Source organism: Arvicola amphibius, chromosome 12, assembly GCF_903992535.2.
Source record: "Arvicola amphibius chromosome 12, mArvAmp1.2, whole genome shotgun sequence".
Lineage (NCBI taxonomy): Eukaryota > Metazoa > Chordata > Mammalia > Rodentia > Cricetidae > Arvicola > Arvicola amphibius.
In genome coordinates, this window is record NC_052058.2 from 41,123,204 (window position 1) to 41,150,273 (window position 27,070).

The 27,070-nt window shown below is 40.1% G+C and overlaps 1 protein-coding gene across 2 annotated transcripts in view; it reads right to left on the bottom strand.

Moving 5' to 3' along the window:
• Positions 1–27,070, bottom strand: part of Znf385d (zinc finger protein 385D) — a 331,825-nt gene that overhangs the window by 92,596 nt on the left and 212,159 nt on the right. For both annotated transcript variants that reach the window (XM_038349498.1, XM_038349499.1), the window contains one exon: positions 4,390–4,552. In XM_038349498.1, coding sequence (XP_038205426.1) covers positions 4,390–4,552 — 163 coding nt within the window. The remainder of the gene's footprint in view (positions 1–4,389; positions 4,553–27,070) is intronic.

Below are 27,070 nucleotides of genomic sequence, written 5' to 3' on the forward strand. Positions count from 1 at the left end.
CAGAAAACACAATCTGGCCATTTATAATTCAATCTACAAGAGCACACCAGAGCGTAGATACATCTTTCAAGTTGATTGGAGTATAGTTTTTATTAATTTTTAGATTTCCGTTTTATAGTTCTTAAATTTATATTTTATTTAGTATTATTGTGTGTATGAATTTAAGTGTGGGCCTGTTTGGAGCATCTGTGCACAACAGAGGGCAACCTGTAGGAGTCAGGTCTCTTCTACTATAGTAGCTCTAGGACATGAATTGAGGTCCTCAAGCTTATGAGGTCAGCAGCAAATGATTTACCTGCAGAGCTTTCTCAATGGCCCAGTTTTTGTGTTCTGTTGTTGTTTGGAAAAGATGATACAGTTATATCAATTCCCCCTTCCCTCCCTAAAAGATGCTCCATATAATCCCTCTTGTTCTCTTTCAAATTCATGGATTCTTTTTTTTTGGTTTTTCGAGACAGGGTTTCTCTGTGGCTTTAAAGCCTGTCCTGGAACTAGCTCTTGTAGACCAGGCTGGTCTCGAACTCACAGAGATCCGCCTGCCTCTGCCTCCCGAGTGCTGGGATTAAAGGCGTGCGCCACCATCGCCCGGCACATGGATTCTTTTTTCTTTAATTTTGTGTGTGTGTACATACTTGTGTGTATGTATGTATGTATGTATGTATATGTGTGTGTGTGTGTATGTGTGTGTGTGTGTTAGTGTTCTATTGCTTTGAAGAGATACCATAACCACAAAAAATCTTATAACCAAAAGCATTTAACTGTGGCATGCCTACAGTTTCAGAGGTTTAGTCCATTGTCCTCATGGCGAAGAGCATGCCAGCTTGTAGGCAGGCAGACATGGAAGCTGAGAGTTCTACATCAGCAGAAGTAGCTGGGAGTCCTACATCAGGATCTGCAGGCAGCAGGAAGAAAAAGAGCCACTGGGCCTGGTTTGGGCCCTTGAACCATCAAAGCCCAACCTCAGCAATACACTTCCTCCAAGACCAGACATCCTCCAACAAGGTCATACCCCCCAACTCTTTCAAATTTTGCCAGCTCCTATGCATTCAAATATAGGACCCAGCATACAGAGACCATTCCTATTCACATCCACACACAAACACAAGAAAACATTACACTAGGCCGAAAGCACAATTCTTCCTTATTTTTCTAATCACTGTATGATCTTAGAATTTAAGAGAAAATATCTGACAAAATTTCTGCTTTTCAAGTGGTTTTGGACTCAAACTACTTTTACTTATTTTTTATATTAAAACTCCTATAATTAATTGCATGTATACATGTGTGTTTGTGTGTGTGTATGTATGTATGTATGTGCCTGTGTATGCATGTATATGGTCATTCAGGCTACAGTACATATTTGGAAGTCAGAGAACAACCAATGGTGATGTTGTTTCTCTTCTTATATTGTGTGGGCTCTGGGGATCAAACTCAGGTCATGAGGCTTAATGGCAAATGCTTTTTCTTGCTAAGCCATCTTGCTAGTCTTTGACTGCCCCAGAGTCTATATTTCAGAGACAATCCCTACATCCATACATCTACCTTCAGATTCCCACACCATCTCCCCTCTCTTGCCACTGCCCTGCTCTCCCACACCTGCTCCTCCCTGCTGCTGCCCCGTTCCCCCACACCTGCCCCCTCCCAGCTGCTGCCTTGCTCCCCACATGTGCTTCAGTTCCTTTTGCTTCTTGTTGGGAGCAGTGAGACCCCAGATCCTGAATTTCTTGTAATCCCCTGATCTGAGTGCCTACAGCTACTCTGAGCATGAGACCTTCAGGAGTTCCTGATGGCAGGAGAGTGGTTTCTGGTGGGTTTGGCTGGGGCGTGGCTATCTCTATATAATCTGCCCCTGAACACAATAAAGGGGGCATTCTTGGGGAATTCAAGGATGACCCATGTCGCTGTCTGTCTGTCTGTGTGTGTTTGTGTATTTTAACCTCCTGCCCCTTGCCTGAATCTTGGGAACTGGGTACCAGCGCACCGAACGCAGACATGGGGGCGCGGTGCGCGGCAGCTTCTCTCCCTGTTCTCCTAGAGGTTCTCAGAATTTTTTAAACTAGGTTTATTTCTGATTTTGTTTAGTTCATTCATCCTTTCATAATTTTAAATGTATTCACATAATTGGATTATTTTTATTGAGATGATTTGGTGAAATCAGAAAAATGTGTTTTAATGAACTTCAACTTTTTATACATAGACAATATGACAGATCACAAACATTCTTGTGCAGGAAAAGGAGAATTCTGATTTCTTATTTTTAATAGACAGACAAATTTTGGTGAAGAGTCCTATCCTCCTTTTTTCTGACAACTATCTAACTATTCTAGAAAACTAGTTCTGAGCCTAATTTTGGCAGTATTTGAACAAATTAGGAGATGTGGCCTTGTTGAAGCAAGTGTGTCACTGGGGATGGGCTTTGAGGTTTCAAAAGCCCACTAGTCTCTCTCTTCCTGCTGCCTGCAAATCCAGATATAGAACTCACAGCTATTTCTCCAGTGCCATGTTTGTCTGTGTGTCACCATGCTCTCCACCGTGATGACAATGGACTAAATCTCTGAAACCATAAGCAAGTACCAGTTAAATGCTTTCCTTTATAAGAGTTGCCGTGGACGTGGTGTTTATTCTTAGCAATAGAACTAAGACGTCTTTTCTTGATTCCTTGGGCACTTGTACATATACACATGCCCACACAAAACACACACAGACAGAGAGAGAGAGAGAGACAGAGAGAGAGAGAGAGAGAGAGAGAGAGAGAGAAAGAGAGAGAGAGAGAAGAACTAAAATATTTTTTTAGAAAAGACTACTCATTCAAAAAATTATATATTTTTTCAAAGTTGGTGCATGAAAATCAGGCTAATTAAAAATATCACTTCAATTTTTAATATCACACTCACCTCTTTCTTCACCCAGCCACTGTCTGCTCTCCATTAGAAAACTATCTGTACCTTCTCCATGACAAGAGCAACATTGGGAATACCCATTCTTAAACTGCTTTTTGACAACAGAAATCATGGCACATTCTTCTGCAGCCACCAAAATCAAGCAGTAAGGTTTTAATGGTGAGAGAAAAAGCAAATGTTTTTTTACCATGACCTTCTACATTTACATTAAAATGCAGAACATTACTCTTCTGTTAGATACCCAAGGAGTGTAAATGATAAGCACCAACAGCAACAGCCTGATCACCCTTAAGACAAATGGTGACAACAAACGGAACCTACCAGAGCATCACTAAAATGATCATTTACAATCTACAACAGAAGAGACCAGGTGCCAGCACGGAGTGGAAGGATGCTTGCAACCTCACTTGTGGGATGCACACAGACTCTTAGGGAATGGTCAGGGATACCCATCCATAGCGGTTGGTATGGAATACTCAATGTGGTATGAAAATGTACAGTCCCATTTAGATTTATACTGAAATATCCACAATCACAGATCACTGGAGTACTGTGTATGTGCCCCAAGGATTAAAGATACAACTACTTTAATCTGTTCTCCTTCTAAACATTCAATATTTTTATCTGTATACTCAAAAGTTTCCCTTCTGACTAAGCCCTATAAGTGAGGTTCTAAACATTTCCTTCTTACCATACCATTTGTACACTCCGGGAGGCAAGTGGTCTCACTAGCCCCTGTTTTCTAAATTCTATTCTCTAGTAAACAGTTTATCACCTCTCTATCCCGGAATCATGCAGGACTACTTGTTTAGTAAATTCCAAGGACCTGTGCACTTGTATTTTAAATGTCGGCTTAGGGAAACCCACTAGCTTCTTAGCTGTGAATAAGATGGACATTTGCACACTAACCCAGTGGTCAATCATCAGGTCATTATTTTCCCATGAAGATCCTTAAGAAAAATAATTGGCATCAAGGACACTTACCTGCACATGCAGAAGGAAGGTTACCCAGCTATCAGGAGCCCAAGCACATAGACACACTGAAAACAATGCAGTGCTTGCAATTTATGCAAATAAAGCCTAGGAGTAGTATTGCCTCCATCCAGCTCTTCCCCACTCATTCAGTAGATTTATCTGTGTGTTCAAGGCTAGACCAATCACTCACGCAGTTATACTGTAAGTATTGTGCACAGATTGTTGAAGACATACACAAAATCCATGCCTGAAAAAGCAGGGACCTTGGCTTCCAGATAATCATAACAACTGGCTCTCTCTAAACAGCCATTAGACTACTGCAGTATGCAAAATCCATTAGGGAACTTGTGATCCTTGTAAGGGTTGTGGAAAATGAAAGGGACCAATTACCATCACGCAGATGGATTCCAGAGTGAGTCGATGTAGTGGACACATACTTGAACAGACATGGGGTTAGACAAAGAAGGGAACCCCCAAACCATGAGAAGGACAAAAACAAAGAGCATTGCTTAACCTGTTTTGTCAGAGCTGGTGGTCATGGTATTGGTAGTGATGGAGGTGAAGGCAGTCTTTGCGCTGTCCTTGGCAGTGACAGATTTCTGCTTATTTTTCATGGCTTCCAGTGCTTTGAGCTTCTTGGCATGTTTCGTGCCTTTGTAGTGGGCCGCAGCCTGGCTCTACAAAGGAGAACACAATGAACCATGCAATCAGGCTCATTTCTAAACTGGCATTCTCTGTATCACCACAAATACAGACTCTCTTTCAATAACAGGTACCATCATGCTTAATGCTGGCCAGGGATGTCCATAAAATGATGCATATAAAGCAATGGGAATTAAACTCTAAGAGGCAGAAGGAAGAAATATCCAGTTGCTTCTCTTAAGAAGCTGAATATTAACACATCAGCCTTTTCTTTTTAGAGTGTGGGGGGTAAGAATTTATACCTGCATTGCCTTTGTTCTCCCAGAAGAGACGCTGGGCTCCAAGGAAGAACTAGCAAAGGTTCTAGCAGGGAGATTCTCACCTACTCTGTTCACAAAGCATATTTTCTCTTTCTCCAATGTGACTGAGGAACACTCACTCACTGGGTCTACAAGATTTTACATAACCGAAGATGTGTGGACTCAGGAGAGTGAACTTAAAAACTCAAAAGCAAGCACAGGGTTGAAGTCTAAATGGGGCATGGAGAAGCGGGGGGGGGGGGGGGGGAGGAGTTCCCGATTCTTTCTGTCCTTCTGCTTCCTCCCAGGGCTTCCTTAGGGACTCCTAGGCGATGTTTTTCTCCAGCATTGATGTCATGATTAGGAGGCTTTGTGGCTCTTAAGTACCTGAAGTGATCATTCTTTCATCTGTGGTTTCTGAGATTCTGTTTTAAAGGCAATCTGTATTTCCTAAGGCTGCTATTTGTTACCAGGAGGGGGCAGATATTGAGCCACTGTCTACATAGCTTCACTAGTCTGGAACCTGAGACATTCTTGCTTCTGCCTTCTCAGTACTGGGATTGATAGACCTGCAGCATCTCCCCTTGCGTATTCTCTTCAAACTCTTTTTAAGGAGTTTTGGAGACACTACTTGAAGCAGAAAGTCATCTGCTCTGAAATATTTATTAATGTTCATGGAGAAGATAAAAGCCTTTGCTGGAGTGGTACATGGATAAACAAGGAGAGTATTAGATTCCAACATTGTGCAGGGAAAATCTTTTTAGGATTACTTATGTAAATCTCATTGAAGGTCTACCACATCTGTTGGGTTACTCAGGACTTCCCATTGCATATTCAAGCTGCATGTTCCATTTTCCTAGTAAAAATGGCAATGATTTTATTGTATCATTTAGAGCAGGTGTGTCATCTATTTTAATATATTTTAATAAACAAATAGTCTATACCTTCATTCGCATCATTCTGATAAAATGATCTCAAAGGCCTAGGTACCTTTATTGAAAGAACACTGGATAAGGAAACTATATTAGAAACAGTTTGAACAGAGAGCACACTCATGCACCAGGTACACATTTCTAACAACACAGAACACCAGAAGACATAGTGTGAATCCAACAAAAAGTTCAATCATGCTGCAGTTAACTGCAAAGTCAGTGACAGGCTGCATTGCCCTGATCCTAAGGGGGAAAGCCGCTCTGACAGAATACTTGGTTTTGTTTTTCTTGCCTGGCTCTACTTTTCAATTCCCCATGTTGAACAGCAAGTGAGGCACAGACTATAACAGATTAAATGTACGTGGGAGCTGGATGTGTTCTTCAGATAGCTGCAGCATAATATCCCTTAAAACAAAGTACTTCCCGCTAGTGATTGACAGGAATGTTTTAGTTCATATTTAAGATTGAATTGTAACCAAGGTTACTATCCCCACTTATGTCTTCAAATGCACCTATATTTTCAAATAGTGAGACAAGTTCACTCTGTAGGCCATGTTGGCCTCGGCCTCACACTTAGGGTATTCCTGTTTTAGTCTTTTCAGTGTGGAGTTATAGGCGTGGTGTAGCTATTGCCCAGTTTCAAAGTATACATGTTAAAGGGCCCTAGAAAATTACACGTTTTCAGTGGATGAGAGATTTTCCATAATATAGCCTGGGTGATTTTGCTTTTGAAATGAAGACTCTTTCTACAAAAGAATTCCTGCAAGGAATGAGCACAATCCACAAAGAAAGACGAGTCTTTCTCTGCACAGGTACAGAAGCCTGAGGTTCTCTGGTGGCTCCGGAAGACTCAGCCATGAGAGAATGACAGAAGGCACTGGAGTTGGCAGGCTCTTGCTTGACACGTCTGATAGGTTGAGAACGAAATCATAACAGTTAAAAGGCATACTCACACTCACGTTCACCGAGTGACAGCCTTGAAGTACCACGTTAATCACTTTGGTTACAGATTACCCATGTTTTCCCAACTAGGCAATAAAGACATGTCTAAGTAGGACAAAAAGAGTCAAAGGGTGGGAAGGTGTAAAGAGCGGTGGGCAGTCTGGGATGTGTAGAATTTGAGAGCGATGGACGACAGTGTTGGAGGCCAGCAGAGAAGGCTAGCTGGGTGTGAGCAGGTGCATGCTGACAATGGAGGTGATGGGACAGATTTAAAAATGAATACAGGTTCATACCCATCCTAGATATTTTGAATTTTATTCAACTGACATTTCGTGGAGTTTGGGAACTATTCTTTGGGCATCCTGGTATAAAGGCTCCAATTTATACCTACTGACCCTAACTGTTTTGTCTGACTTAATTCATAGATGCTATGGTTTGTGTGAAAGTGGAAATCTAACCAACTCGCCTTATGTTTGAGGCTATGTGACTGACTTCAGAGGGTATTCGGGCTCATCTCTCTGTGTCACCGTTGGCAAGGCTGAAGCCTGAGCAGCATGCTTCTAAGGAATTTTCAAAAGTAACACTTGGTCAAGGCTTATTCGCGGCCTCATCTGCTCTTTGAGGCAGAGAGATGCAAAGCAGTCTTGCTATACACCAGTGTACTCTGTCCCCTATGAGACTATTTTAGGTAGTAATCAGTCTGTTTCTGTATTAAATCATTCAGAGAAACATGCGACTCCTGAAGAGACAAGTAAATGTCTATTTTTTTTAACACAAATGATGTCATCATCAAATAAGCAAATATGCTTATAATTAAGATGATTTCAGGATTCTCTCCTCCATAAGGGAAGATGAATCATACACACAGAAACCAATATATCAGAACTATGCTATAACAGCGAGCTCATGGTGTCACAGAAATCGCTGCATGGATGTGAATCTTGAGCTAGCATATGGCATCATAGAGCTGAACAGATGTCATCCCAGAGGCATGTCCTGCATAAAGGGATGATACCATTCTAAGTGTGGCCTCCATACCCTGCTTCTCGGTGCGATCACAGCTTTCCTCATCTTCAGATGTTATCACGCATATTTCAAGCTGTCTTTTAGCCCCTGCAGACCTCAGTTTCCAAAGAGGATACAATAAACTTTTAAGTAGCTAACACTTGAGAGGGGGGTCCTCTCTTAAAACATACACCAGCAGCTGGGTGGTGCTGGCACACACCTTTGATCCCAGCATTTGGAGGCAGAGGCAGGCAGATCTCTGCGAGTTCAAGGCCAGCTTGGTTGAGAGAGTAAGTTCCAGGACAACCTCCAAAGCTACGTAGAGAAACCCTGTATCCCTGACACCCTGGGAGATTTGATAATGGCTAGTCATTGTATACTTCTACAACTTGCTCCTTATAAATTGATGTTTTGTATAACTTTTATTTCGTGTGATTCTCCAAAATTAAGATTTTTTTTTTCTTTTTTCTTTTTTTGGTTTTTCGAGACAGGGTTTCTCTGCAGCTTTTTTAGAGCCTGTCCTGGAACTAGCTCTTGTAGACCAGGCTGGCCTCAAACTCACAGAGATCCGCCTGCCTCTGCCTCCCGAGTGCAGGGATTAAAGGCATGTGCCACCACCGCCCGGCTCATTAAGATTTTTTTTTATGTAAGCATGTATACCTGGTTGCCATAAAGAATCAATGTTGAGAGGCTCATGTAGTCTTGGTTAGTTTGTGATAACAAGAACCGCATGCTCCTTAGCACTTGTAAGGACCTGGTCAAGTACACATCCTTGGTGTCTGTTCTAGGCATCTCGAATCAGAAACTCTAAGGACAGGTTCTTGTACAGATAGTCAAATGTTAGAACAATGTGGTCACTGAAGATGGGTACCTCTCCCGTAATCAGAGCCTTGTAAAATAAGGAGCTGAAAGAGCAGCCCTGCTGATGGAGCCAAAGAATGGGATCCGAGTCTACCTCTGGCTCCGGGTGGGAAATCGACCTTCTGAAGTGCCCAGAAGATCATAAGATTACTGTCTAGTGGAAGCCTTCTGCAAAAGCACAGGGACATACTATCATATTCTCCAAAGTAAATGTTTATTACCTGAACAACGAAACCACCCTCTGAAAAGCTGTGAGCTCCGGAAGCAGAAAGCCTAGCAGAACATGTGGACCACCACAGTGGTGTTCTGCCCACTCCAAGCTGTGAGACTGTTTTCCTCTGCAAAGGCCTCCCACCCCTTCAGAGTGCCTACAGTGGTTCTTATAGAACGCCTCTGGTCTATACCACTCCCTGTGTAGCATCTGCATTAATTCAACAATTGGGAATGGAGAAGCAGCTGAACAGGTAAGAATCCTTGCTGCTCTTGCAGAGGACCTAGGTTGGCTTTCCAGTACCCACACTAGGCTGCTCACACCTGCTGATAACCCAAATTCCAGGGGATCTAACTTTCTGACATCCTCTTTTGCCTTTTGAGACATTTACACACATGTGGTGTATGGTGTACTCATAGAAATCATACACACACACACACACACACACACACAGAGTAAAAATAAATAAAATTTAAATTTATTCAACAGCAACAGAGAACAGAACGGACCAGAAAGCAGAAGGGATGGCAGAGAAAGATCCTGTTAACAGGGCCTAAAGTTTGACTGTAGCATAAGCCTGTTGAGTAATTCTGATTTATACCAGCATTTTTGGCCTGTTCATCTTACGAATTTTCTCCAAGAACTCATTCTCACAAAAATGCCTCCTAGTGCACAGAGACCAACAACCCAGCAATGGTGTTTTGGCTTTTTTCCCTCCTTATATACACAGTACAGGGGCAAGCTTGCTCTTAGTTTATGGCATTTGACTAAAGCATTTCTTACAGTGAAGACCTAGTCACACAGCCCTCTCTCCTTCCCTATCCTCCCTTCACTCTGACAAAGAAAGGAGGTTGAAGGTTACCAATGCCCGCCTCTATCTAGGAAGGTTCTGACCTATGATCTACGCTGAGAGTTTAGGCTGATACCTATCTGAGAAATAAAACAGCTTTCTGGTTTTTTCTGTATTCTATCTCCTTACCATCCCATAACTCATCACCACCGCTTCCCAAAACCCGAACTCCTGTTCACTTTCATAACTTAGGAAGCTATCCAAGTTGTAGCTACCGACAACCTCGAGCCTTATTCTGTTACTACACGTGCAAGTAATGAGCTTGTTTGTATTTTCTACTTCCGGTCTATCCGTGGCGACTTTGTTCCGCAGACTCAAATTATCAGATCTTCTAAGACCCGCATCTCCAAAGTGTGAGTTTTTAATCATCAATGCAAAATCATTTGAAGATTAAATAGTTCTATCCATAAATACAGGCAGTGTATGGAGTTGGCAAGTACAGGCCCCCCCATTTGTCTTGTAGTTATGAACACGGGCCTCCGTGATAACACACTTAGCAGTCTAGTTCCTTTACCTGCGTGCACCATGTGCACAAGCCACTCTCCAAGAACTGTGCCTAGCAACTCCCATCTTTTTTTTTTTTTTTTTTTTTTTTTTTTTTTTTTTTTTTGGTTTTTTCGAGACAGAGTTTCTCTGTGGCTTTGGAGCCTGTCCTGGAACTAGCTCTTGTAGACCAGGCTGGCCTCGAACTCACAGAGATCCGTCTGCCTCTGCCTCCCGAGTGCTGGGATTAAAGGCGTGCGCCACCACCTCCCGGCTGCAACTCCCATCTTGATTGAACTCATCTGGGGGGCATGCTCAGTGAGACAACTCTATTCACTTTTAACTTTTTTTTTCTTTCTTTCTTTTTTTTTTTTTTGGTTTTTCAAGACAGGGTTTCTCTGCAGCTTTTTTAGAGCCTGTCCTGGACCTAGCACTTGTAGACCAGGCTGGCCTCGAACTCACAGAGATCCGCCTGCCTCTGCCTCCCGAGTGCTGGGATTAAAGGCGTGTGCCACCACCGCCCGGCTTTTAACTTTTTAGGGAGAATCTCCTATGTACAGCTGGGAAGAGGCATAGAGAAGGAACAATGTATGTACGACCTAATCTATCAGTCAAAATAGAGAACTACCCAAACCACGCCCCTTAGTGACGGACTTCTCATTCTCTAGGACCCCATAAAATGAAATGAAGATCTGAGCAGTAACCGGAGTCCTTGGGGATCCTCACTTCCATGGTCACCAGCAAAGCAGATAGCATCTTACTCTATCACCTAAGCTACCATTTTCCTTCAAATAAGTTTGTCTGGCTTCTTTGGCAAATCTGTGTGAACCAGTTTTCAGCTCTTGGGCTAATAAGCCAAGAAGTTGGAAACACTAGACAGAGGTTCAGACCACTCTGAGTAGCAGTGTGAACCAGGAGCGAACCATTATCAGAAATGTATTTCCTTCCCATTTGGGCCTTGGGTCACAGGGCTTGTAATCTCAGTTGCTCAGGAATCCAAGGACTGAGAATGTGAGTTTAAATCCTGTCTCTGTGGAGTGAGTTCAAGGCCAGCTTCCATAACTTAGTTAGAGTCTATCTCAAAATTTTTTAAAAAAAAAGACAAAAAGATGACTGATAATATAGTTCAGTGCTAGAGTTCTCACTGAGCATGTAAGTTCAAGTACCAGAATAAAACCAAAAATAAAAAAAAAGTAAAACTAAAGTATGCATACCTGTCATAAATTCCAGCACTTAGGAACTAGAGGCAGGAGGATCAGGAATTCAAATACAGCAAGGGATATGTGAGACTGGTTTAAGAAAAAAAGAGTAAATTCTGATGCCAATCATAGGGCCCCTGTCTATGACTTTGTATGTATATATGTTAGCTATATCTCTGTCATCAATACCTATCTACAGCCCTATGCATAGAAACTTCTATCTAGCAGAGATGAACTGAAAATACCAAGTTAACTTGAAAAACTTCCATTCTAGTTGAGTCTGTTCTAACCCTCTAGCTGATGTCGCCTGAGTTTCTGCTTTTCATTTTCTGATGTTACTTTTCCTGTCTAAGGTAATTATTATTACAGAGTGAACTCTGACACCATTACTTTCACTTACTGCATATATTCTATTGCTTTTCTATGGCCCAAGTTGTGGCAACTAGAGGAACGTGACTTGTTATGATAATAAATAATAATTATATTCAATAATAATCATGACAATGAATAATAATAGTAAGCAAAAGCTCAGCCCTGTGCCATGACTTTTGGAACTTCATTATAGCAAAGTAGTGTCTCATTTCATTTTACCTGTGGGGATGTGACTTAGAGTTAGCCACGTCTATGCTCTTTAATTATGTATGTATTTCTTTCTCTTATTGAGGGAGTTGATGGGTAGCAAAGACACAAACACAACTCTGAAACCTCAGGGCAGTATTTTCTCTGCTGATTTACTGAATAAAACACTGAAGGAGAAGTTTAAATATAGAATAGTGGAGTATTGTATTTTACACCTATGCACATCAATTCTCATAGGCAACAGGGAAAAGGCCACAAGGTTGATATTTGCGGTCCTTAATGACATTTCCATATAGAATGTTTAATGATTTGCATCTTCTGACTGCATAGTTAAGAATTCAAGTAGCAGCCTCTACTAATGATGACTTTTTATGAGTGGTATGTACAGAAGTACAAAACCACACATTGGTGATTCGCTCAAGTATGTTTTGTGAATTCATAGGATGGGTGATTCCATTCTTTTGTGCACCCCAATACAGAAACAAATAGTGACAACCGTGAGAACTGAAAACAAAGGCAATATCACAGGAGTGATTGTCATATACTACCACCATTCAAGGGGGGAGACGTCTAAATAAATCTATAGAAAAGGAAGGGCTGTGTTTTATTTTCCCAGATACTTGAGAAACTTTTGTAAACAAAGAAAATACTTTGTTGGGCTTTGCTACATAGTTGGAAAAAAATCTGACGAGATGGGTTCATGTGTCTTGCAAATCTCATGATCTCAACGCATGAAGCAGTTAATAGTCTCAGGTTTCTACCTTATACAACAGGGTACTTACTTGAGTAAGAGAAGCCGAATGTAGAATCTTTTCCTGCTGTCTGCTGTGGAGCAAACCACAGTGTCTGCGCTTGTCAAGCTCACATTGCTGCATCCTTAACAAATCACACAGGAGAACTCACTAGGGGCAGGGAATAATGATGGGATTTAGAAACTGGTACTCAAGGTCATATCTGGTTTGAAGGGACATCTTTCTGGCTAAATTTTCTCATCTACTTTGGGCTGTGGCCAGATGTCTCTAGTGAGTATTAACTCTAGAGATCGAACTGAAAATGATCCAGGTTTTTGAAGAATGGAGAAAAATCAGAGAAATCTAACCGAATAGTCAGTGCAGGAGGGCTTGCCCAAGTCTTTGCTCATGTTGTGAATGAGACATTCTGTCTCTAAAGTCTGGAGATGAACTAGAGGTGGTGGATCTAATTATGTCCCAGGGTCAAGCTGCCATAAGGTGTTTGTACTCTGGAATGACATGAATGTAATCTCTAACTGGTCTGTAATCCACACCTACCCTAGTTACAATGTCGTCTCCAGCAAGGAAAAAACACTCTCACTGGAGATAAATGAGCAGCAGCACCCCCCCCCTTTCATTCTATAAAGAAAAATGCCACAAGAAGAAATCTTTTGCAAGCTCTTATGACTAGTTTGCTCTGGCCTGGAGTATATTTACTGCCTACTGACATGGCATCTGCTCTAGTTTGGGGTTATAAGTGATATCCATTACATCATTTATGCCATTACTACAGAGGGTTAAATGTCTGCCCCAATCCGGCCACAGAAAGTAGACCTCAAAATGCTGCCCATCCTATCTCTAGAATTCACTATCCGTCTCTAAACACTCGCCTATTAAATGCATGTTGAATTAATTTCTCATTTTGATTTTTAAATGGAAATATGCATATGGTGTCTCAGTGGATTCTGTGTGTGTGCAGGGTTCAACTTCATTCTCTGCTGTTGGTTGGCACCTCGCCCTGTCTGCTGAACACACTTCAGGGGAATTTTATGGCACTTAGTGCAGGCAAAGCATCTGGCACAAACACAAACTTTCCTCCCTTTCTCTGGGAGGAAGCTTATCGTGAACCACAAATTGTGCTATTTATGAGCACTCTCTTCGCATAGAATGTAGCCAAGGGATAATTTGGAGATGGTTTGCTTTTAAATTTTTTAGTGAATAATAGTTTTTTCCCTCCTTCCCAGGAAATGCACTGGATAACAGCAAGGATGGCTTTCTATTTTAAAGGTTATCTGGAACACCATTTTTTTTCAAATACACAGAAATTTTAAATAGTGGGAAATTTTTAATATAGAATGTTTAATGCCCAAAACTATAAAGAAATTATGACATCAATAATCGTTTTTTTTTCCCTGTACATCCACATAGTAATGTAGCTCTTATATTTCCTGAGGAGAAGCCCTTAGAGGAGGGGATCAGTCTCTATATGTCAGCATTTGGGAAAGGCTTCCTCCTATAATGTAGGAAGGCTAATCTGAAATAAATGAATCCAATTGTTTCTTTTTAAAATTCATTTTCCTTTTAATTCTGTGTATGTATGTGTGTCTGTGTGGGGGTATGTGGAGTTGCCCACAGATGCCAGGAGGAGACACCAAATTCCCCTGGAGCTGGAGTTCTAGCTGTAATCATGTTTGGATTCCTTGGAAGAGCAGCAGGTTAAGAGAAGTAAGTGCTCTTAATCACTGAGCTATCTCTCTAGAGCAGTGGTTCTCAGCTGTCCTAAACCCAGAACACTTTAATACGGCTCCTCATGTTTTGGTGGCCTCCAACCATAAAATTATTTTGTTGCTACTTCAAAACCGTAATTTTGCTACTGCTATGAGTCACGCTGTAAATATCTGATATGGAACCCCAAAGGAGTTATGGCCCACAGGTTGAAAGTACTGCGAGTCTAAACCCTCCAATTGTCCATTGAGAAATCTTGTCTCAAACACGAGTCTCAAAAGTGTGTGATTATCTATCCGTAAGATCTATGGGGCCTACAGAATGATATTCTGTATATCACCCAGATGTTTTGTCAGAGTTGAACACCACATGGGTCTCTGGCGATCTTTTGTATTGTATGAAAAGATGACGAGTTGCTATCATAGATAACCCCAAAACCCTGTATTCCTGTGGGTGGGGTTCACATATACTCATTTCGTTTTCTAACTGTTCATTTATTTACAAAGGACTCACTGCACAGTTACTGCGGACCAGACATAATTATAGTATGTGGTCTGGAGATTACAGATGAAGTCTAGGCTGCTGCTAAATTGGGGAATTAATCAGCAACAGATGGTAACTGAAGTCCCTGAGAAATGCCATTTGTAAGACAAATTAAAGATATTTTTCTGTTTAAACATTGAAACCAATCCCCGGTCAGCTGCAGCATTTAAATGAATGAACTCAGACACCAGCTGACAGTTATATAGCTACATATTTACAAGTCTTTCAGTGAGCTAAAGCACACTTCAGCACTTAGCTGCTTTTACAAAAATCTTTTCTTAGAGGGCAAGCGCATTCGCCCTTGATCTTCCGATGTCAACCATAGTAAACTCTCCTCTTCTCAGCCTAACGCCACAGTTAGTTAACTAGAAAAGCCCCCCTCCCCCCACCACACACTCTTGTCCTTGCCGAGTAGAATGTAGTGAATCCACATTGTTCATTGGAGGCCAATTTCAGAGTTAAAGTTCCATTATAAGAACCGTGAAATGAAATGGGCCAACCCTAGCTACAGAAGGTTACAACGAGGTGTCCTCAAAACCAGGCAGTAAGACTGTTCTCTCAGAGTGAAAATTGCACCAGATGAAATTAGCCTTTTGAAGGAACCTTATTAAAGGGCAGGTCAAAAGCAGGAAGGCACGCTAGGAGCACTAATCAAGGGCTGACTAAATTCAGGATGGGCGATGACTTAATGAATATTATTAGCATGTCTGAAATAAGGCTATGCTTGCCGAATGGATCTCACCCTGGCTTCCAGGAGAGGAAATTTAAAGATATGTGGGGCTTTTTCTCTGCCCCTGATAAATACAGGAAGAGAAGCCGCCATCTGATCCTCTCTGAGGTATGACTTCTGCTTCTGTTTCTTCTGATTCAAAGGGCAGGGGCTAGTTGGTAAAGCATACCTTTTAATAAGGAGAAGTGTTAAAACTCTTGTGGGGGAGAAACACTGGGGGAGCTTCTGTCCCTGTGGTATGAGTCAAAGCCAATGCAGTGCTAATGACAGGAGATATTAATAAGAGGAGCGTAGTGATCAGTTTAATCAAAATTTGGCATGATATGAGATGGCTAATCATTGATTTGGGCAAAGCATTACCTTGGTGCTTAGATCTGATGAAAAGTGAAGTCAGAGAGCTGCCTCACCGGACAAAAAGACTTGGAACTCATGAGAAGAGGCTATGTGAGCAAGCAGGAAGGCCTTTTGGCTCAGATATCTTTTAGCTTCTCCGTGTAGCAATCTTTTTCCCCAGGAATGAGCAGGACTCAGAGTCCCATGGTCTACTGTTAGAAAAGTCACCTTAGGAATGGTTAACTCTAACCCAGAGAGAATGGGAGAATGTTGAAATAATTCTAGATTTGTATGGCTGCTTTTAGTAAGGAAGTTCTGGTTTCTATGACTAATTCTAGTTTCTATGACTTTCATTGAAGAACAGAAATTCTAAAGCCAATGACCTGCCTTTAATGATGAAAAAGAAAGCAAAAAAAAAAAAAAAAAAAAAAAAAAAAAAAAAAAAAAAAAAACAAAAAAACAAGGAAAAAAGCTGGGGAAGTGGTTGCTTCCACTGAAAGTTGTCAGCATGCCATGGACCATGTTCAGTTGGTTGGTTGGTTGGTTGAATGTTTATTCCAGTACTTAGGCTTAAACCTACTTCTTGCACATCCTAGGCTAATGCTCTAGGATGAAGTTACCCACCCCTCCACACCCAAGGCATCATAGTCTAAGGGATCTTCTTCTAGACCCTGGGAACAGTAGTGATTGCAACATTTGAGCATTCTCATTCCACAAATAAAAAATTAAGATGCAAACTGCAGCTTAATGCAAACCCTAAAACTAAAGCTTTTGCTTTATGTTTTTCACATCTTCAAAGGTCAGTTTCGGTTTTTCAATTATTCTGCTAAAACTATATTCAGTGCTCTGGGGCAGGGGACCGAAACCAGGACTGAATTTATTGGTTTTCAGGAATATTTGAAATTAGTACTGATAAATAAATTACAAAAAACCTTTCCCTAAACACAAATTAATAAATTTTGATTTTACAAATGTTAAAAAATACGACATATGATGGCTTATAATATTTAGTGAATTTCTAAGTTTTTTGAATTCACCAGGGTCAAAGTAGTTTAACAATGAATATACTTTTATATTTTCATGTGAACATTAAATACAGGAGCTTTCTTAGCCATGCTTGTTAATATTACCACTTCCACTGTTTAAACCAGCAAATGATTTTCCCCCTTAGGCATATATTAACAGTTTACTTTTTGTAGACCATACACAAATATGATTAGCTTTGCAAATTGCTTTTTATTCTGTTACTGGTAAGTAATTTTTATATTATAGCAGCATAAACAGATGCTACTTCCAACTACATATCCAGCTGTAATGAGCTACTGTAATGTGTTAAAACAACAAAAGAACTTCAGGAATGATTCAGTGAGTCAAGCCGCAGGGAAGCTCAGAGCAACACTGAACATAGGGTTTGCGAAAGTATTTTAAGATTTGCTTATCACTAAAGAATCGTAGAGTCGCTGTTCTCTGAAATTTACCAATAGCTGTGTAGTCACCTCAGAGGCTGGGGCTTCAAATGTCTAAGCAGAAAAGTTCCAGAGATGTTGTTCCTTACTCTCCCATTGCCTCAAGATTGATATGTCTGCCACTGCTCTAAGTGGAAGATCTGATTTATGTACTGTTATATCTTTTCATTTCAATAGCTGTATACTCTCCAAATGTTTCTAGCCTGGGGCATCCCAAAATGAAGACAGATGTTGTAGACACAGAGAAGGAAAAAGAGATGCTCAGATGTGACCCTGTAGACAAACACCTGAAGAATGGGCCATGATGGAAGCCAAGAAGGGAGTTGCAGAAAGGGATATACCACAGCTGTTACACCAGACAAATGGCAGGCAAAACTATCACATCCAGAGAAATGTATGTTGTCAGTGACTCTGATATAGGACAGGGCACTCTAATGTTAACAAACTCTCTTGAAAATGAAGTTTGAGAAAGCTAAGCAATGGAAGACTGACTGGCTAAGTGGGGTGGCTTCCTGAAGCAAGCATTCTGTCTTTAACATCCCTGCAAAGCTGAGTATTATGATTTAATTCTACATATATGTACTTCTAAATTATAATCATTAAGAAACAAGTCTGAGCTTAGCAGCAGTGACTAATGCCTTTGATTCCAGCACTGGGGAGGCAGAGACAGAGGGATTTATGAGTTTAAAGTCAGCCTGGTTTAAGAATGAGTTCCAGGAGAACCAGGACTATTATTACATAGAGAAACCTATCTCAAAAAAGCAAACAAATAAAAGAAGGAGGAGGAGGAGGAGGAAGAGGAAGAAGAGAAGGATGATGAGGAGGAGGAGGAGGAAGAGGAAGAAGAGAAGGATGATGATGAGGAGGAGGAGGAGGAAGAGGAAGAAGAGAAGGATGATGATGAGGAGGAGGAGGAAGAGGAAGAGGAGGAGGAGGAGGAGGAGGAGAAGAAGAAGAAGAAAGAAGAACACCCGCAAGAAAAGATAGAAGATAAGCACCAGAAGCAGTCAGTAAGTAGATAGAAGAAGAGCAGAAGACTACGAGGGCGTAAGAAGAAGTTAAGAAGAAAGAAGAGAAAGAGAAGCAGAAGAGAATGAATAGAAAGAAGAATAATAACGAACGAAAGAAGAACGAAGAAGAGAGAAGAAGAAGAAGAAGAAGAAGTAAGAGAGAAGAAAGAAGAAGAAAGAAGAAGAGAAAGAAGAATAAGAAAAGAAGAAGAAGAAGGAGAAAGAAAGAAGAAGAAGCAAGAAGAAGAGAAAGAAGAAGAATGAAAGAAGAAGAAGAGAAAGAAAGAAGAAACAAGAAAGAAGAAGAAGAAGAAGAAGAAGAAGAAGAAGAAACAAAGAAGCAAATCTTTATTGGATTTTTTCATTTGTGATTGCACAAACATTAAACAGCATATTTACCAACATTACTCAATATCTTAGCTTTTTTTCCTTAAAGTCTGTAGCATAAGAAATATTAAATTTCAAATAATATAAAAAACAGTAGCACATGATCTAATAATTTCGTGAGAACTCTCAAATTGGCAGAAAAGTGTTTTTCCATGAGAAGATATTTAACGGGCATTCAATATTTGGGGTGATAATTATATAGTATAACATGCAAAGTAAACCATATAAATGATTTTGTTCACTTAATATATTTCTTCAAAGTTGCTCCATTTGAACAAGATTTATTTTCCATTTCCTTATGATGTCTGTATTGATTAAAGTAACTATAACTTGACATAAGCTAAAAATAAGAAGACAGCTCCCAAACAGGCCCAGCACTGTATTTAAATATCCATAAAGAAAATTAGCCACAAGAATTAATTTTCTCCAATATCTGTGTTTCAAAGACTATCAAAAATGTATCATTAGCCGGGCGGTGGTGGCGCACGCCTTTAATCCCAGCACTCGGGAGGCAGAGGCAGGCGGATCTCTGTGAGTTCGAGACCAGCCTGGTCTACAAGAGCTAGTTCCAGGACAGGCTCCAAAGCCACAGAGAAACCCTGTCTCGAAAAACCAAAAAAAAAAAAAAAAAAAAAAAAAAAAAATGTATCATCATGTGCTTTGGTATACTGATTTATCAGTTAATTAAAAACTTAATGTGCTTTTTTAGTTGTTATTGTTGTGTTGTATTTTGTTTTGTTTTGATTTGGGATTTTTCAAGTCAGTGACTCACTGTGTAGTCCTGGCTGTCCTGGTACTCATTTTGTTAGCCAGGTTGGCCTCAAACTCACAGAGATCTGCCTGCCTCTGTTTCTCGAGTGCTGTGATTAAAGGCAGGCCCTGCCACCACCAGCCCAAAAATCAATCTGTAACAATCATGAGTCAAGTCTTAAACCAGACAAATGCTATTAATCTAAGCTATCTCCATAGAGGAGGATTTTAAGATGGCATCCTGCTTGTTTTCAGTATTCCAGTGCCTGTCATGGGCATGACTTGACAAACCACCAAAAACAAAGCTGCCTGAAAACCGAATGTCCGCTGCTGGAAGAACGCAAAAAGGGAAATGAACAAACTTCTGGATTCTTCCAGTTTCCCCAGCTAATAAGCTATTTGTTGTACCACCTTAAGTGATAATAGAACTAACACAGATACTTTCCATGGAGGACCAAAGAACAAACCAATGAATTAATAGTGATACCAATGATTCTAAATATTTGCCAACTGTATATTCATGTATCTCTAAAGTTTCTAATTTCCCTCAAAAGTGAAATTTATTATTACTGTTTCAGAGGTGAATAAATTTTTTTTTAATTATAACAATGTTTGGCCAATGACTCAGGCATATTTCTAGCTAGCTCTTCTATCTTGAATTAACCCATTTCTATTAATCTGTGTATTACCAAGGGGCTGTGGCTTACCAGGTAAGGTTCTGGCTGGTGTCTTTCTTCTTTGGCAGCTACATGGCATCTCTTTGATTCTGCCTACTCTCTCTCTCTATATTTCTGTTTGGATATCCTGCCTAGCTTTGTTCTGCTAAGCCTTTGGCCGAAACAGCTTTATTTATTAACCAGTGGTAATAAAACATATTCATAGCATTCAGAAGGGAATCCCACATCATTTCTCCTTTTCTGTCTAATTAAAAAGGAAGGTTATAACTTTAACATAGTAAAATTACATATAACAAAATAGATATCAAGCAAGAATTACTAAGTTTCAATAGTTAGTCATTTATCCTATCTTTGTGAATCTAAAGTTTTATAACTAATTTATTTATTATCATAACTAAGGAAAACTGTAATTAAAACTATCTAGTCTTCAACTCCATCAAAGACCCAAGAGGGATGGCTCAGTGGTTAAGAGCATTTCCTGCTCTTCCAAAGGTCCTGAGTTCAATTCCCAGCAACCACATGGTGGCTCACAACCATATGTAATGACATCTGGTGCCCTCTTCTGGCCTGCAGACATACAGACAGAATATTGTATACATAATAAATAAATGTTTTTATAATTAAATAATCTCCTGAGGTTTAAGAGGATTGAACAGAAGCAAAACTTGAAATCAGGACTCCTTGTCCCCAACTCTCATTGTATCACAAATAATTTCCAGACCTATAAATTTATATCAATATCCAACACAATAAAAATGGATCCAGGGAAAGGGAAGAAGAGTGTTTTTTTTTTTTTTTTATTGTTTGTTTCGGTTTGGTTGTTGTTCATTTGTTTGTTTTATGTCATACTCTGAAAAAGCGCACATCTCCAGAACCAAATAGGAAAGAGCTATTGCTAGTTTCTAGTGATCTCTTCTATGTTGACACAAAACCAGACTATAGTCATCCAGGGGGTAAGTGGCTATTTGTTGCTGCGAAAAAATCTGCAACACACTGGACTCCCATTCATTAAAATCTCCCGAGCATAGTTTTGCCTGTTCTTTCCTTTCCTGTTTATCAAATAAACACAACCCTGTATGCTTCTCAGTATCTAGTGCTTAATTGGCTAAAATGGGAGAAACATTTGAAACCATTAGAGCCAAACTGCTAGATCCCAGATCTAAAAACAAGCACAGAAATTACAAGATGGTCAGCCAGGATGCCACCAAATTTGACGTATATAAGGCTAGTGTATATTGTTAGATATACTATCAAATTAAGAATATTAATTTTGATTGTAATGTAGGCAAATGTTAATTTTGGATGTTATGTAAGCAAAACATTTTAGATCATTAGAGGCATTATCTATTGACTTGTATAGCACACATTATGTGCACAATGACATTTACCTAATATTAAAGTCATATGAGCAGAGAATCCCAAGACAAGATGAACAAGACAGTTGGGCACACACGTACCTTATGTAAATGAAGCATCTAAGTGCTCTGAAAATCTACAAGTTCCATGGTGTTAACACACAAACAAAAGGACCAGATCTGTCTTCTGTTGGGCCTTTTTGGATGCTTCTTTCAACAGGAGGGAGTAAAGGACACCCAAATAAGGCACTGATCCACAGAACCGATCAGGCTCAAATGACTCTTCTATTACCTCTTTGTTAATTATTAAATTGGCATTTTTTGGTATGATTCACCTAACCAGATTCCAGAATGTTCTTCAGAAGAAGCAGAATACTGTGGCAGGGTCTTCTCTGCACTGAGTCAAAGCCAGGAAATCTCTCCCACAGTTCATCAGGACAGGTAGCCGATGTCTGCTTGACTGTGACAGGATAGATCAAAAGATCCTGTTTCTTTGCGAGGAAACTAAGAAGTGACTCAAAATATTAATACAGTGGATATCCCCAAATAACTACAAGTTTTGTTCAAGGAAGCTTTCAAGTATATAGCTTTTCTATGCTTCCTGGCTCTCATTTCTTCTAACATAATGAGAAAATACAAAACAGTAAGTCACATATGCATCTTTATACAGAAAATTATTATTAAAGACCACAAAGATGATCTTCTGTCATTTTTCTCATCCTTACCTGACTGCTCTCTATGGATTTCATATGCCTTTGGTAAACATCTGTTTATTGTTCTGTCCTCCAGTGAAGAAGAAACATTGCTTTGGAAAAGGTGGCTAAACACAAAAAGGTCTTTATATCAATGCTTCGAAGAATGCAGAAATGTCTATGAGCTTAGTGTTAGCTTCTGAGTCTGATTCTAAGGGAATCCAAATGAATTCTCAGATTCATTGACCCTGGGGAGAGATTCTGATGTTTGCTGACCTGCACATTACTCGTTCTGGAGACCTGTTTCTTCATTTGCAGCATCGTTCCAGGAGGTGCTGATCCTCTGATGTGGGGATCAAACAGACGATCAAAATCCCCTGTATTCAGTAAAGACTAAGTCTGAGTGGCAAATCCTGAGTATTTAGCCCAGATTTTTGATTTATTTTCTCTTTATTCCTTTAGAAATCCTTTGCAGAAAGAATGACTTTCTCTATTAATTTCCAGATTATTGACCTTTAGAAACCCTCAACTATTTGTCTCTAATCAGCTCTAACATATGGCACAGGGAGAAGGAAAGAGAAGTATTCTCATTAAGGTAAGATTTTTTTTTATTATTGATTTTTATTGAGCTCTACATTTTCTCTGCTTCCCTCCCTGCCTCTCCCCTCCCTTTCAGCCCTCCCCCAAGGTCCCCATGCTCCCAATTTACTCAAGATAGGGTAAATTTTTAAAATGTCATGAGGGACATTGTATACCGGCTGTGCTGAAAGAAACCCTCAGGGACTACACGAGTTTGCTTTGTGGTATTTGATTCTGAGGAACCTCAGAATCTGCTGTCTAGGACACACAGCATCCACGCATGATCTAAAGTTGCCTGTCCCTGCTGTTACGGCACCTAAAGGGAAAAAGGATGAAAGGAGGTGACAGGCAGCACTAAGAGGCATCCAGAGACACTGTCACTGGGGTGTTTGCAAACTTAGAGAAAGGTACAGCAGAAAACTCAGGGAGAGATGCCTGGAAGGAAAAATTCTACTTCTCGCCTGAAGGGACTGAGAGTCAACTTCATGGGCAGACAGCTAACTAGAGAGAAAAGATAACTAAAGTGGGGTGCACACACACTGATCTCATGAGCTGTCTCCATTCCCTGCAAGGTTATAGACCTTTCCAAGTTACGATTGTCAGCAGCACACCTTTAATCTTAAAAGATTTCCTAGGAGTTTGGCAGTGGTGGTGAACACCTTTAATCCAGCACTCCAGAAAGCAGAGGCCCTCTGTGGATCTTGGAGTTCAAGGCCAGCCTGATTTACAGAGTGTGTTCAGGGACAACCAGGGCTACACAGAGAAGCCCTGTCAAGTTTTTTCTAGGAAATGTTTCTTAGCTTTGTGCCACACAGAATAAAGAGAGCTGTTCTGCTAAATGCAGAGCCTGGGACGGTTCTAGACTTCTCACATATATTAATAGGTCTCCTCAGACGATGTCTATGAATGTTTCAACAGGAAGGATGGATGAACATGGCTTTATTTTTCTCATTTTCTCTTCAGTTAAAACATTATAAGCCATTATCATGTTGGATTTAGAGAATTAGGGAGCAGGATGTGGTGCTTTAGAAAGGTTAATCTATATTTCTTTTTTGAACATTGAAATCCTCCTGGAAGTTATTTACAAAGACAGGAATAATGCATTTTTTCAAAACATATACAAGATCAATATTTCATTATGAAGTAAATAACACTTCTGTTGTTTTTGCTTTTAAAATCAAATGTTGTGTTGACCGATAAAAATTTAATTACAACTCCCACTTCATTCCCTTTTGAATTTAGATTCATGTCATATTTTTCCAGGGCTTCTCAGAAATCAGAAAACAAAAATCACAGTTCAGGTTGCCGAAATAAATGCCTTCCATCTTGTAGAGGATACAGGAAGGTGTTGCATTTAAGAAAATGCAAAGTCTTGGTGCTTCAAGCACAGTGTGCCAGCTTCAGCTCCACCACTTTCTCGCATGCCATATACTACAATGTAATATGCTCCTTTCATTGACTCTTCTGTGTACGGCTATGAGCTGCACAGAGAGAAGGAACAATTAATGTTTGTTTATTCCTTCTTGCATCGACAGTGTTACATTATGCTGCAATGGCACCAGGACTGTATAGAACTTTAAAAACAAACACAACAGAGGCCAGAGCACTAGGTGCTAGTTAGCCTGCTGAGAGAGAAATAATAACAATGATCTCATCCACTGGACCCGCACGCCACAGTACTGACCTACCAGGCAAGATGTGCCTACCGGTGCAAGCTGGCATGCCAGTTATGGGAGTAGCTACTCACTTTCTGTTGGATCTGAGGGCTGCTCTACAGATGGGAATTGATGGCTGGTATTGTAAACATGGGCAAAGCCCAAGGTTAAGGTTTAAGCACGAATCTACTATTGTTTTGCTAAACAATCAAGTTGTCAAACTGCTTTCTAAATATTTATATTTATAGATCTGTGCTTTGTTCCCAACCTTGGTCAGAGGAGATTTTTTTTGTTTTTGTTTTTGTTTTGTTTTATTATCTCCATAGGTATTAGTTAATAAAGAGTCCAAAGTGCTAAGACTGGGTAAAGGTAAGGGTGTCTGTTGATGGAGCAATCGCTCATCTCCTCCCTCCAGGAAGAGAGAGCATCAGTGAAGAGGAGATGGAAAGACAGCTGATGGAAAAGCTGCTTTGAAATGTCATCTGGGCATCACATAGTTGTTGCGAACATGAACTCAGAGCAGCTGTAATTACCAGCACAAGGTGAAGCCTGGTAAAAATTCCAGCATAGAGGAGGAGGAGGGGCTACTGAGACCACATCCCCCACTGAGGTGCTACTGGCCAATGAGTAGGAGGAATCACTTCTCTTGTGGGGGGTGTCTGATGGTAGGCTGCTCATGCCTGGGTGGATGGCCCTATACCCATAAGCATAAGTAGCACTATGTTGTGTCAGAAGAAGGGACATGCAAGTTGAAGGAAGATGTGTTGGAAGCAGGCCCAGTGAGAGCTGATAAAAGGAGACAGAGATAGAAATATTGAAGATATATTATATACACATAACAAATTTTCAAAGGACAAATAAAGCATGCTATTTTTTAAGTAAATGGTTATGATTTGTCTTTGCAATTTTTTTTTTTTTTTTGAGACAGGGTTCCTCTGTGTAGCCCTGGCTGTCCTGGAATTTTCTCTGTAGACAAGGCTACCTCAAACTCAGAGATCTGCCTGCTCTCCCACCTGAGTGATGGGATTAAATGCATTAACCACCGCCACTGGCTGTTATTTACATTCTTACCATCTGTGTATAATATGACTATTCACCTATTAAAATAAATACTGGGACACCACAATTTTTCCATAAAACAACAAAACCAGATGACATAGAAATAAAAGATATATAATCTGTCAATAAGTAAAATTGTACTTGTTTATAAGTTATATGATGATCTGTACAGAAAACCCAAGAGAATGAAGCAAAAATGCCATCCTGGAACTAGATAAGATTATTGGCTAGCTGTAGGGGTCTGTTCTTGTCCTATGCACAAGAATGAACAAGAAGAACTTGAAATTACCAACAAAAATTAAATACTTGGCTAAAAGTCCAATGAGATATGTCTAAGCTCTCTAGTGAGGAAGATATAAATTTCTATTAAAAGAAATCAAACAATAACTGAAATAATGAAAAACCCCGTTTATTGATAAAGTTGTTAATGTCAGGTTGTCAGTGTCCCCATTTCTGGTATAGTCAATGAACTAGAAATTAAAATCTTCCCAAATTATCTTGTAAATACTAAAAACCTGATGTTAAAGTTAAATATGGAAGGGAAAAAGAATCCAAAGATCTCATAGAATGACTGATGCTAGCCAACATAAAGACTTATTGCAGAAGTACAGTCATCAAAGTAGCGTGTTATTGCTGGCAGATTAGACAGCAGGAACTATCAAACACAATGGGGCCAGAGCAGGTCAACATAGACACAGTCAACTGATCTGTGACCGATTGTCACAGACAGCTGATGATCTGGGACCAACTGTACACTCGCACACAGGAAACAAATCTAGACTTTTATCCCTTAAGAAAAAAAGCTGAAGATGGAGCATAGATCTAAATGCAAAGCATGAAAGTCCAATGAGATAACATGGAAGACACTCTAGATAGCCTCAGGTTTGCTTGTCAACTTGTTAATACCAAAGCGAAGCCTGTTAAAAGACAGGATTAAAGAACTGGCTTCATTAAAATGAAAAAAAAAGTTTCTGCTTTATGAAGGATACTTTTAGGAAAATAAAATGTTACATAATAGAGAAAGAATAATTACTCAAAGTTTTGAAAGGACAGAATTTTAGAGATGGCATGCAGGTAGACAGTGAGCACACCACACCTCACCAGGAACGTGCAGATAAATGCAGCTCTGGGGTAACACTAGACACATCCCAGAATAGTGGTTGTATAACCTCTGGAAGTACTGAGTCTGATAAGGACTTGGTTCACAGAAGTCCCTTTCCGATGCACATGAGGATAGAAAATGGCACAGATATTTTGGAAAATAACTAGCCAGTTTCTTTCAATTTATATGTATTCTTATCACATAATCTAGTAGTCGAGTTCCTTGGTATTTACCCAAAATATTTGAAAGCTTTAATGTGCACACAGAACCGATACGCAGAGGATTTTTAGCAGTTTTATTCACAATTGCCAATACATAGAGAGTGGTCAAGACTACCTTCAGTAGGTCAAGTACTAATCTGTGATACATCCACACAATGGAATAGTACTCAATGCTGT